This window comes from Culex quinquefasciatus, chromosome 2, assembly GCF_015732765.1.
Source record: "Culex quinquefasciatus strain JHB chromosome 2, VPISU_Cqui_1.0_pri_paternal, whole genome shotgun sequence".
Taxonomy (NCBI): Eukaryota; Metazoa; Arthropoda; class Insecta; order Diptera; family Culicidae; genus Culex; species Culex quinquefasciatus.
In genome coordinates this window covers 211545355-211558997 of record NC_051862.1, presented here as the reverse complement: position 1 = coordinate 211558997, position 13643 = coordinate 211545355, and the positions used below count along the sequence as shown (strand labels likewise).

The window sequence follows — 13643 nt, the reverse complement described above, 5'->3', positions numbered from 1 at the left end:
TTCTTTTGTGCTGGAGCCGAAGTTGACATTTCCCTTTTGTTCTGGTGCCGAAGTTGACAGCTTGTGTAGGCGAGCTGCCTGTAGTGAGATACAAATGTCGCCCCCATGTTGGAAACCTTCGTCAGCATTTTCAAAGTGTACATACCGGATTTGAAGTGCTAAGCTGGGTGAAAAGGGTGGAAAGTATATCTCGGAATCTCGGAAAGAATTTTCTTAAATACATCTTAGCTAAGCTTAGCTTGGTTGACCGTATTCTAGCCGAGCATAAAGCTCGCAATAGCCAGGTTGGCGCCGATAAGGAAAATAAATGCGCCAGGAATGTGCCAAATGTTAGGCCGAATGACACATTTTACCACTCATTTGTTCTTTTTGGTCGACTCCTCACGATCAACGGGGGAAGTATAGTAACGCTAAGGTCATCTCCAGCGCTGGGGTGCAAATCAAATTTGCACCCGGCTCATAAATACCGAGATCAAATTTGCCACCTTGAAAAAACTCCGTCATCCCCATCGCTAGGGTAGCAAATTTGCCACCGAAACAAGCCCACCGCGGGGGGCAAATATGGGTTTTTTTATAATTTTTTGCTCTCGTTTACCTTTAAAATCAATAATTATGTAATGATTCATGGCTAGGAATGCTAAAAGTTTATTAAACTTTTCAATACTATTGAAAATTTCAAAGAATTCCATTTTTCGAAAATGTCGAAAGTTGAACCATTTGCTACCCGATTTGATTCCCACTAAATTTGCTCTCGAGTTTGCCCCCGAGTCTCCCACCGCGTGTAGCAAAGCAGGTATCAAATTTGATCTTAAGTTCATCTGTAGAAAGAAAAATATGTGTCGGTACCTGTCGGGTACTCATTTTCTGATACCCGACAAGTACCGGCAAGCCGGGGGCAAAGTTTTGAATACGTGTTTCGGAAATTTTTGTATGTCTGCTCTTGTGTATGATTCAAAAATTCAAAAATTTAAAAATTTAAAAATTTTAAAATTCTAAAATTCAAAAATTCAAAAATTCTAAAATTGAAAAATTGAAAAATTGAAAAATTCAAAAGTTCAAAAATTCAAAAATTCAAAAATACAAAAATTTAAAAATGCGTTTAAATAGCTTAATTTTTCTCAAAAATTCAAAAATGCAAAAATTCCAAAATTAAAAAAAAAGTAAAAAAAAAATAAAATTCAACAATACAAAAATTCAAAAATAATAAAAAATCAAAAATGTGATTAAATAGCTTAATTTTTGTTGTTGATTTCAACAGCTATTTTTTTGTTTTTTTTTTTAATTTTTTCAATTTCTGTTTATTTTTTTTTTTCATTTTTTCAATCTTTTTATTTTTTTATTTTTACAATTTTTTAAATATTTTTAACTTTTTTGATTTTTTTTTAATTTTTATTTTCAGAAATTTCCTTAAATTTGCTATTTTTTTAAATTTTATTTTTTTAATTTTTTCTTGATTTTTTTAAATGTTTTTTATTTTTTTTTCTTTTTTTTTAAATTTTGACCTTTTTTTATTTTTTTAAAAATGTTTTTCAATTTTATTTTAATCCTTTCATTATAATTTTTTTATTTTTATTTTTTTCATTGTGATTTAGTACCCAATTGCAGAATTCTTTTTTTTTAAATTTCTAAATTTCTTTTTTTTTTATTTTAGCATTATTTTTAATTTTTATCTTTTCTCATTTTCTTTTTTTCCAACAGTTTTATTGTACGATCAGTTCTTTGCTGGACTCGGTCGTTGGAAACGACCGTCGGCTCAACGACCGACGAAATAGGCGGTGGGCCAGATGCGGGCATGAAAATGTCAAAACCTCTCCCCACTCACTTCGTCTCACCATCCAGCTGCAGCTTTGTTGACAAAGTACGAGTACGCGGTCGCGTGATGGCATGTGTTTGAAAATGAAACTTTTTTCAAGAAAAATAATATTTTTCCGATTGAACAAAAAAATTGCGAGCATGTCCAAACTATTATTCCTAATGTCGGAGAAATGATAAAAAGTCAAAATTTCAATCCATATTTTTGCTATAACTTGAACTTTTTCACTCCAATTGAGAACCCCTAGGGTTATCCACGACCGTTTCCAATGACTTGAGAAGATGCCAGAAAATCCAGCTACCAACTAAATCCACAATATTATTTTTCCCAAGCATTTCAGGCGCGCGATCACGCTCAAACTGAACTGTTAACTTTTCTTGGGGAGGGGAGTAAAGAAAATCAGGCGCAACAAATACTTAGCATGAGCTTTCAAAGCCTTCTGTAGTTAGTAATCATTTTAATGTTTAAATAAAAAAAAACTATTTTTTCATTAAACTAACCTGTACACTCAAAGTCAGAAGTATCCCTCAAAAGGGTACTTTCAATCCTCAAAAAGGATACTTTCTATCCTTTTTCCAAGTTCACCCGGCGTCACCCTTTTAAAAGGGTATGTCAAATTCAGTACATTTTCGATACCCTTTCAAAGGGTGACGACGGGTGAACTTGAAAGAAGGATACTTTTTACTTTGAGTGTAGAAACTAACTTAAATGATTAAAAGACGTTTAAAGAGATGGAAAACGGAGCGGAATACTGAATAGAGCTTTATGACGTTTCGCGTACACACACTAGTGCACCATTTGATTTTGCTGGGCGGACAAAATTTAAGCTCAATCTTTTTCGTGTACGTACACGCAATAAGGCTTTCTAGGCCCAGTGAAAAAAATATAATTTAACTCAAAAATGACGAACTCCTCCTAACAGTGTCCTGATGCAAACAATGATCGAGCTGTAGCTGTCACAGCCCTGCGAAGTATGTTGGCTGACATATCGGGCAGTCAGTCAAAAAAACTAGCTAGAAGTCGCCTGACAAAAAACTTTTTCTAGAAAGAGATAGGAAACCTGATGCAAACAAACGTCCAGCTGTCATGTAAACATACTTTGCATGTGTTGGTAAATTTCTGACTAGAAAGCCTTAAACATGCGCACGTAGATAACTCTATAACATAAAATATTTTACATACCTTCAAACTTCAGTGTATCTAAAACATCGAAACACATAAAAGTTCCTTCTCTGCTGGCAGCACTGCCAGATAAAATCATCGCGCTGTTTGTTTTCATTTTCGTCTTCGCGCGATTCGCCGGTGCAATCAAAACAGAGCGCAAAATAAAAATCCAATAAAATCACGTAACAATGATCGCGGCGCCATCGGAACTGTCGCCTTCATGCCGCTTCTGTTCCAGCCGGGGACCGACCGTATCGCTCCTGGACGGGGCCAGCTTCGTCGACGATGGCGTGCTCCTGACGCTGGCCGAGGCCGTTTGCGAGGTGGCACAGGTGAGTCTGAACCTGGAATCGCGCGGCTCGTTGGACATTTGCACGGAGGATTGCCTGGTGCAGCTGGAGAGCTGTTATCGGTTCCGGGAACGGGTGCGCCTGGTGGAGTCGACACGGCGGAGGTTTGCGAGGGCGGAGGTCAAGCTGGAGATCATTGAAGAGGACGAGAACCAGTTTGACGAGGAGGAGTTTCTGGAGGAGAGAGACGGTGAGGATGGTGGTGCGGTGAATAAATTTGTGATGCCGCCGGAAGAGTTGATTGTTACACATTTGGAATTTGAGCATTTTGACTATGTGGAGTTTCGGGGGGAGAGATGCTGCGGGTGTGAGCTGATCTGTTGCGATGGTGTAGAGTTACGGGATCATGTTGAAGGAAGTCATGCGCAAAGAGGGGAAGTCTCCGGACAGGGTTGTTCCAATTGTGGCAGGGAGTTTAGCAGCTTAGTAGAGTTGGGCAAACATCGAGAACACTACTCGACCAAAGAGCTGTTGGTTTGTAAGCTATGCCAGTTGAGCTTCATTGGCAAAGAATCTCTCATGCTGCACATGGAGGAAAGTCCGGCTCATAGATCGAGTGACGACGGAATGGAACCGGATGAAGATGAAGATGATTTTGTAGAACCGCCTCCGGCCGAAGGTCTGGATATCGAGATTGAGTTTACCGATGCAGACCTGGAGAGTGAAACTAATCACTTGAAGCTTCCGGAGGACAAACTGATCAGCGCGATTGAAGATTTTGAACAGCACCGGATCATTACGGTTGTGGAGGGTTCCGAACGTTGCTGCGTCTGTGGCGTGTACTTCCGATCTACGGAACAGTTGCTGGAACATGCCCACCGAGAGCACCACAAGGATAACAGGATTGAGGGTAACCCATTCTGCGATGTCTGTCTCGAATCGTACCGAACATCCGGATCGCTGAACACTCACAAAACGTTGTGTCGACACGTCAAGAAGCTCTTCTACTGCAAGCTGTGCCAGCTGGTTTACATTAGAAAGTTTCAGATCGTGAACCACTTCAAACACACGCCGAACCACACCGATGTTGTAGATTATTCAGCCAATGAGAAGAAGAACTTTTCACAGCCAAAGCCGCAACAAAGTAGCAAAGTCTCTGGCTTCGCCTGCTGCTTTCTCCGATGCTCGTCCATTTTCGACCAGGAACTGGAACTGATGGCCCACGTGGAGGAACAGCACGCACCCCGCAGGGTCATCAACCTATCCCAGCGCACCAGCGAACAGTTCGTGTGCTCCGTATGTCAACGCAACTTCAGCTCCCACCCTCTACTGCTCCTTCACCGCAATCGCACCCTCAAGAAGAAACACATTTGCAGCCACTGTGGCGAGCCGTTTCTCATCCCGTCGAAGCTCCGCGACCACGAACGCCTCGTCCACTCCCAGTCAACGTCGCCCCTGCATCCGTGCGAAGTCTGCGGTAAGGCCTTCCGCACGCCAAACCTGCTCAAAGCGCACCAGCTCACGCACGACGAGCGGCGAGACTTTGCGTGCGAGCAATGTCCGGCCCGGTTCAAGTTCCGCTTCCAGCTGCGGAAGCACCTGAACGGCGTTCATCCGACTAACTTCCCGTACCAGTGTGCCTTCTGTGAGAAGAAGTTTGCCGTCAAGGCGAAGCACGATTTGCATGTGAGGTCGCACACGGGCGCCAAGCCGTACACCTGCCGGTACGAGGCTTGCGGCAAGCAGTTTTCTCACGTGACCGACCGGAAGCGGCACGAGATGGGTCTGCATACCGGGGAGCGGCCGTATCGGTGCGATCACTGTTTGGTGGGGTTCATCAGGAAGCGCGAGCTGTTGATCCACGCGCAGAAGCACCAGCTGCAGGGCCAGGAGGTTTAGGGTTTTAACGTGTTTTTCAATGTTTTTGTAGATGTGACTCAAATAAATGGTCTAATCGTCCAAGCACGGGTTTTTTTCGGGTACTCTCTTCTTTTCCAACTGCCTCTTTGTTTTGCTTTTCTTTACAACAGTAGTGAATCCGTCATGTCCATTGTCCTCCTGAATTTTATAGCACCTTTCTTCCTCTGTGACCGTTCTAGCTTCGCGTAGAATGCTTTCTCATCGCCATCGCATGATTCCTCGTGTGAACACTGTTACGTTGAAGTTATAATAGTTGAAGAAACGACCCTCAGTCCTCAGTCTACACTTCCGATCGTTGATCCCCACTCCTCCCGCGCCACACGATCCCACCCTCTAGTTAGTACATGGTGAACCCCAGAGCATCATTCTCCCCCAGTGCTTCGCTCCCTATCCAGTGCTACAACGCCGAAGTTGCGGGTCGTCCACCGTTGCTTGGAAACTTCAACTTTGATGAACGCGCCTAGAAGAAAATGGAGGTCGATTATTGATCAAACACAACAGAAGTCTACGCAGCAAGGGACGTTCTCTACCAAATAAATGCAAACCTGTTTCAGCATTCAATTGTTAGCAATTGTATTTCAAGTGTAATTCGTTAATTTTTGTTTTGTTGTGTCGAAAAGCGCAATCCTTACTCATTCACTTACGTTGTATAATTCTACCGAGAGACTTGCCTTAAAGCAAAGCAAATAGAAAGGGTGTGAGTGTGTTTGTAGTGTAGAAGGGGGAATGAAGACTTAAATGTGTGTTTTTTGTTTGTTGGTTTGCGGGGACAGAAGATGGCATGCCGTCGTCGTCGTTTTACATGTTTCTAAAATCCTTCAGCGACTCGTTCAGCATGATGACGTCGGGGTTCTCCTGCTCGAAGCGGGTCGGTTCGTGCTCACGCTCGTCGTCCCGCCACTCGCCAAAGTTCTGCTTCATCACGTCCGGCTGGCGGCTCAGCTCTTCGTCCTCTCGCTTGGGGTTTTTTTTTTTTTAGAAACAGATCGTGGGCATTTTTTAGGGTAAAAGTTTGTTTTACTTTTCAGGAGGATATTTTGTTTAAGGTTGAAAATGAAAGTACAATTACTACGTGGACATCGAGAAATCATAGTTCGGGGAGGGGGGAAATGAATCGACTCGTTTTTCGCTCAACTCACCTGCTTATCACTCTGGGCAAACTTGGTGAACATTCCGGCAAAGACCTTCTTTTGCTGGTCGTTGTACGCCTTGATTTTTTGCTTGCAGATCGTGATCTGGTTGAGGGCAGCCTTGTTCTCGGGTTCGAGCTCCTGCACGGCGACAAAGTCCTCGAGGGCCTTCTCCGAGTCGCCCAGGGCCAGCCTGGACTGACCGCGCCGGTACAGCGCCTTCACGTTCTTCTTGTCGATGTTGAGCGCTTCGTTGCACTGAAATTTGAACATTATTAGGAATGGGAAAGAAGGAGGTGTTCAAAGGTTCTTTCTCACCGCATCGCGCGCTTCGTCGTGGTTGTTCAGCTTCTGGTAGCACAGCGCCTTGTTCAGGTAGATCAGCAGCTGGAACTGTTTGAACTCGTCCGAGTCCGAGCTCGTCACGTAATTCCGGGACTTTTCGTACATCTTGAGTGCGAGCGAGAACTTGTTCGCCTTGAAGTAGTTGGTGCCCTTCTCCTTGAACAGCTTGGCCTGTGTCATCCGTTCGGCGTCGTCCAGCTTCCAGCTGTCCGGTTCCCGCTCAAATTCGTTCATCGTGATCGTGTACTCCAGCGTGGCGTTCGCAGGCACTCCCAGCTCTTTGTTCCCATCCACGCCGTACGCAAACTTGGGCTTCACGATCAGCTTGGCCGTTTCGCCCTTTTTGAACTTTTCCAGCGCAATCTCCACTCCGGACACGATACCGTCCTCTTCGCCCTCGCCCAGATTAAACTCCACGTCCCGTTCCTCGAAGATCCGTCCCTCGTGCCGTCCGACTAGATGAATTTTGACGAGCGCTCCGTCGTTCGGAGTCTTCTTGCCCTCCCCCGGTGTCAACACGAACCGCTCGATACTCTTGTCCGACCCCGGACTCAAATCCTCCCCCTTCCAGCCCAACATTTCCAGCTCAAAGTTCAACGTCGAGTTGGGCGGAATGTTTGGCGGACTGCCCGAAGCGCCATACGCGTAATCCGGTGCGCACTTGAGCACGCACTTTTCACCCAACTTCATCGTGGCCACACCCATGTCGAACGCCTTAATCACCGATCCCTGGCCCAGCTTGAACTCAAACGGCTCGTTCCGGTCCCTGCTCGAGTCAAACTGCTTCCCGTCCGAGTCCAGCGTCCCCGTGTAATGCAGCGACACCGTACATCCGCTCGACGGCGTCTCATCACCACTTCCCTCCTGCAGAATCTGCTTCTGGACTCCGCCATCCCCGGACAGGTCGACAAATGCCATTTTCGGCTTGCTGTATGTGTGTTTGTGTGTGTGCCGAGTTATCGAACAATCTGCCGGGAGAAAAGTGCACAGAAAACATGTGACGAAAAACCCAAAAAAAAACTCAAACCTCCCGGAACCTACCTCCAGCAAAGTTGCCACTCTTCTGGTGGAAAATCTCCGACCGCCGGACGGTTTTCTAGCCTCGACAATTTGAACCGCAAAAACCGCACGATGAAAAATTATCAGGCCGACTACGATTAGCTCACACCGCACTGCGAACCTCGAATCTTTTTTGTTGAAAAGCGCAGTTTGACAGAAGGCACGCACAGCGCGTTTTTGCCTTTTTTCTTGATGGGGCGATGCTCTCTCGCGAGAGAGAGTGCATGAAAGTTCTGGAAGAGTGCCGGGCACTGTGAAAAAATGTGTTTTGATTGTCACTTCAAAAATCGCACCGTGATTGCACCAAACTATTAGAAGGTACTGTTTGTTACATTCAACAATAAAAATGTGTGGTAATTACGTGGGTAATTACTGATTAATTGCAACAGTCTAAAAGATTTACGGTACGAAATTCTGGGATTACAAAAATCGCTAAAGTGTAATATTAATATTTAAAAAAATATTCAAGTTATTTTTCACAGTGGCATCTGTTGTCATCGGTGAATTATTTCAAATGCCTAGCTGTCAAGTGAAACTTTTCAAATCGCCACAGCTCAACAGATGCAATACTTGGACGCTGTTTGAAATAAATCAATTTTTTTAAAGCCCTATAGCGGTAGAAAACACGATTAGAAACCATTTCTGATATTATTTTTTTTATTTTAATTCTAAAAATTAAATTGACAATACAACATTTTTTCGATGGATCAACTGTGGTCCCCTTGGAACGACCTGTCAAATAGGATCCCTTCTGTCAAGAGGGCCGCGAAGTTATTTTTTTAAATTGATTTAAAAATCCATCTCAAATCCTTTGCAGTCGTACAAAGGGTCATTGTACTCAGAAAAACAAGCTTTATCGTTGTGAACAATAATATTACAAATTTAAGCTTTATTTTAGGACCCAATTCAAACTATTTGCCTTCCTCGCCTTACTAAGGAAAGGCTACAAAATCACTCGAAAAACGAAATTCTTAATTTGACCTCCTAGACCCACCTTCATGTATACTTATCGGCTCAGAATCACATTCTGAGCAAATTTCTGTGTGTGTGGTGGGATGTTGATAAAAAAAATGCACTGGATTATCTCGGCACTGGCTGAACCGATTTGGACCGTATTGGTCTCATTCGATCCGTCTTGGGGTCCCATAAGTCGCTTTTGAAAATTATAAAAATTAGTATAGTTCTTAAAAAGTTATGCTTAATACACGATTCTCACATCCATGATTATTTATAAAAAAATTAAAGTCTCCGTGTTGTACGCAAGGTTGTTAAATGGTTATGCATGTAGAAAATCCAAAATTTCATATTTCAGAAAATTTAGGCTGGTACAAATATTTTTAAAAGTTTTTGTCAACACCCCCCCCCCCCCTATTGCAAAATTGGCCCAAAAAATCAGGGGGCAAAAAAATATTTTTACAATAAACTTCAAAATTTCAATGAAAATTCATTTGCAACCAGCTAAAATCAAATTAAAATACATCCTTCTGCGTTTAAAATCATTTGTAGCATGTTTGGGTTTATTAAAAAATCATAAGATTTTTTGAAAATTTTCAATGCTGAATCTTTATTTTCGATACATTTTTTGTTTTTGTCAGATCTTAGATTTTTTGCAAACTAATGATTGCAAAACAACTGAACTAGTGTAAAATGCATTTTAAAACACTTTTTTTCATTTAAATGTGAAGACTATGGCTTGTTATTTGATTTTTTTGCCCCCTTGATTATTGCAGCTGTTCGGACCAGTAGGCGAAATGATTTTTAGAGCAGCATTTATTCTTGCAGCTTAAAACTGTAATAGTTATTTTTATTATTAGGCTTAGTTTTACAATGCAAATCTCGATTAAATACTCACATTAACAGTTTCTATCTACACCTCTAAAACCCGCACAACATCAATCGCCGCTGCCTCCGTAGTAGATATGTTCCTAATTGATACAAAATTATGAAACCTACATTGGCGGCCGATCTGTTATTGATGTTGATAAATTATTTACTTACAAAAAGATCAAATAATCCCTGCGGACAACAAATTGCACCTGATGAGGCACTTCTTCTATCTCTATACATCTCCTCTGCTTTGACCATTTGACATTTCCTTCTTCTTTTTACAAAACTCTTTCCCTTACCTCATCGATCATCTCAGAAATGGAGTACGCTAACGCGGTGCGTCAACAGCAGCTTCGTGGAGAATATTAAATTTCTAATATTTTTTTGGAAATTTGAAATTATTTAAAAAAAAATTGAGGAAAAATACGTTTTTTTTTTAATTTTGAGTAAGCCATCAAACTCAAAATTAAAAAAAAAACGTATTTGCCTCAAAAAAAAATTTAAAATAATTTCAAAATTGGGCGTCTAATACATAAAAGTCTTACTGACACCAAATTTTTATCCTCACGGGTTCAATCACTGAAAAACGTGTCTTAATATTTAAAGTACAGACAAAATAGACCTCGAATTTGTATTCAGGCAGCAAAATTAACATTCACAAAAATGCAAAAAAATTATGAAATTTAAATTTAATTATCATAATTAAATCTCTTTAATCTTTTGACGAATTTTTGCCTTTGAATATGAAATTAAGACAAACATCCAATCGTTTTTTACCTTCTCCTTTTTCAGTAGTGGGACAATGAAGATTACTATGTATCGGAAGACGAACCTGAATTTCGCTACTGAAGAAATTAAATTTTTTTTCAAAGATTTGTTTTCTTTAATTGTAATAAAAAATACGAAATTTGTTTAAGGGGTTCTGAAACATGAAATTTTTGAATTTCTACATGTAATTCAAAAATTTCATGTTTCAGAAAATTTAATAAATCCACTAAAAAGATGATTTTCATTCACTACTGAAAATTTCATGAAGATATTTCATGATTAAACTGAGTAAGAGACGATTTACGTTCAAAATTTTGCCATGCGCAAAGCGAACTGTCGAACTTTGTGAGAGTTGTTCTCTGAACATCAAGTTGATTTACGGGTGCCACGATATCTCGAGATGAGATGGACCAAAATGGCTGAAATTTGGGGTGAAGACTCCCAAGACATATTCCGTGTGCATGACGAAGCCCGATTTTAAAGTTTTGCTTTTTTAAAAAATACAAAAATCTAAAACTGGCGATTTTTTATATGAAAAAGATAAAAATATTTTTATTTTTTTTTAAACAAACTTTTGGAAAATCGGGCTTCGTCATGCACACAGGACCGGTGTAACGAGTATTCACCAAAATTTTAAGCCGATTTGGTCAAGGCAGTGTTGAGATATCGTGGCACCCGATTTTTGAAACTGCTAACATAAAATTGCTATATCTCGGCAATGATACAACCAAATATCTTCAATTTTATTTTGATAATAGTTCAAAATATGTATTTTAATTTGAAGGGCTTTATTAAAAGAAATTAAGTGTGTGCCCAAACCAACCTCTTACATTTTTGTCGATTTGCATGCATGGAACCCCTTAAATGTATTTTTCGCCAACACGCAGAAAAATAAGGCATATTTGAAGAGCAATTCTCTGAGATTTCGGTCATTCGATTTTTTTTGTATTTTTTAATCCGGCTGAAACTTTTTTGGTGCCTTCGGTATGCCCAAAGAAGCCATTTTGCATCATTAGTTTGTCCATATAATTTTCCATACAAATTTGGCAGCTGTCCATACAAAATGATATGTGAAAATTCAAAAATCTGTATCTTTTGAAGGAATTTTTGATCGATTTGGTGTCTTCGGCAAAGTTGTAGGTATGAATATGGACTACACTGAAAAAATTGATACACGATAAAAAAATTTGGTGATTTTAATTTAACTTTTGTCACTAAAACTTGATTTGCAAAAACACTATTTTTATTTTTTTCATTTTTGATATGTTTTAGAGGACATAAAATGCCAACTTTTCAGAAATTTCAGAATGGGCAAAATCTTTGACCGAGTTATGATTTTTGAATCAATACAGATTTTTCAAAAAATCGAAATATTGGTCGCAAAAATTTTTCAACTTCATTTTCCGATGTAAAATCGAATTTGCAATCAAAAAGTACTTTAGTGAATTTTTGAAAAAGTGCACCATTTTCAAGTTATAACCTTTTTAGGTAACTTTTTGAAAATAGTCGCAGTTTTCATTTTTAAAATAGTGCCCATGTTTGCCCACTATTGAAAAAATATTTTTGAAGAGCTGAGAAAATTCTCTATATTTTGCTTCTTCGACTTTGTTGATACGACCCTTAGTTGCTGAGATATTGCCATGCAAAGGTTAAAAACATGAAAATTGATGTTTTCTAAGTCTCACCCAAACAACCCACTATTTTCTAATGTCGATATCTCAGCAACTATAGGTCCGATTCACAATGTTAATATATGAAACATTTGTGAAATTTTCCGATCTTTTCGAAAAAAATATTTTCAAAAATTCAAAATCAAGACTAACATTTCAAACAGGCCAAACATTCAATATTACGCCCATTTGAAATGTTAGTCTTGATTTAAAATTTTTGAAAGTATTTTTTTCGAAAAGATCGGAAAATTTCACGAATGTTTCATGTTTCAACATTGTAAATCGGACCTATAGTTGCTGAGATATCGACATTAGAAAATGGTGGGTTGTTTGGGTGAGACTTAGAAAACATCAATTTTCCTGTTTTTTAACATTTGCATGGCAATATCTCAGCAACTAAGGGTCGTATCAACAAAGTCCGAAAAAGCAAAATATAGAGAATTTTCTCAACTTTCCAAAAATATTTTTTCCAAAAGTGGGCAAACATGGGCACTATTTTAAAAAATGAAAAACTGCGACTATTTTCAAAAAAGTTACTTAAAAATGGCTATAACTTAAAAACGGTACACTTTATCAAAATTTCACTAAAGTACTTTTTGATTGCAAATTCGATTTTACATCGAAAAATGAAGTTGAAAAATTTTTGCGACCAATATTTCGATTTTTTTAAATCTGTATTGATTCAAAAAATCATAACTCGGTCAAAGATTTTTTGCCCATTCTGGAAATTTCTGAAAAGTTGGCATTTTATGTCCTCTAAAACATATCAAAAAATGAAAAAAATTAAAAATAGTGTTTTTTTGCAAATCAAGTTTTAGTGACAAAAAGTTAAATTAAAAATCACCAAATTTTTTTTTACCGTGTATCAATTTTTTTCAGTGTAGTCCATATCCATACCTACAACTTTGCCGAAGACACCAAATCGATCAAAAAATTCCTTCAAAAGATACAGATTTTTGAATTTTCACATATCATTTTGTATGGACAGCTGCCAAATTTGTATGGAAAATTATATGGACAAACTAATGATGCAAAATGGCTTCTTTGGGCATACCGAAGGCACCAAAAAAGTTTCAGCCGGATTAAAAAATACAAAAATTAAAATTAAAGAAAAAAGACCGATTCCGTAGAGAACTGCTCTGAATTAACAAAACGTTTTGTTGATTTGAAAATCAAGATTTTTGTTGAATCAACGTCAAACGTCAAATCAACTTTTTCAAAACAACAAAAGATTTTAGTGGAATTAAGAAAATCAAGGTTTGTTTCAACGCAAAATCGGCGTTGATTAATACTGCCGTTCTACGCATAATTGTCCCATATTCAAAAAAGTGCAACTGAGAAAAACGCGATTGAAATTTTTCGACCGATTTCTATGTTTCTACGCATAATTGTACCGTGGGTTCCTATCCGTCCTATGTGTCCCTAATCGCCCCAGTTAGTAGTTTATCACTCTTATTTATGATCCTCTTGCTATATAATAGGTAAATAAGTCATAATGCTGCGTTAAACTAATGTGTTGTTTTTGATTAGTTTCCGAACAAAGTACTAGATTTTATGTGTTTTTTCTAAAAGTATACGGCAAACTAAACTTAAAAATGTCAAAAAGTCAAAATCGTCCAAAAATTACATGGGACAATTATGCGTAGAACGGCAGTAT

The 13643-nt window shown here is 39.2% G+C and overlaps 2 protein-coding genes across 4 annotated transcripts; one reads left to right on the top strand and one right to left on the bottom strand.

The window, feature by feature from the left end:
* Positions 1 to 3086: 3086 nt before the first annotated feature.
* LOC119766605 (zinc finger protein 84-like) lies at positions 3087 to 5257 on the top strand. Its single transcript, XM_038251508.1, has one exon. The coding sequence runs from the start codon at positions 3166 to 3168 to the stop codon at positions 5164 to 5166; it is 2001 nt and encodes a 666-aa protein (XP_038107436.1). The 5' UTR covers positions 3087 to 3165; the 3' UTR covers positions 5167 to 5257.
* A 478-nt stretch (positions 5258 to 5735) lies between these two features.
* On the bottom strand, positions 5736 to 7879 carry LOC6048073 (FK506-binding protein 59). Of its 3 annotated transcripts, none has more exons than XM_038251517.1 (4): positions 7704 to 7879; positions 6636 to 7630; positions 6327 to 6575; positions 5736 to 6144 (listed from the first exon to the last, which is right to left on the bottom strand). In XM_038251517.1, the coding sequence occupies exons 2-4, from the start codon at positions 7578 to 7580 to the stop codon at positions 5986 to 5988; spliced, it is 1353 nt and encodes a 450-aa protein (XP_038107445.1). In that variant the 5' UTR covers positions 7581 to 7630; positions 7704 to 7879; the 3' UTR covers positions 5736 to 5985. The 3 variants fall into 3 exon arrangements, with proteins under 3 accessions (XP_038107445.1, XP_038107447.1, XP_038107446.1); XM_038251519.1 differs by having other exon boundaries at positions 6001 to 6255; positions 7704 to 7878; XM_038251518.1 differs by lacking the exon at positions 5736 to 6144 and adding an exon at positions 6166 to 6207 and having other exon boundaries at positions 7704 to 7878.
* Between the last annotated feature and the right edge of the window lie 5764 nt (positions 7880 to 13643).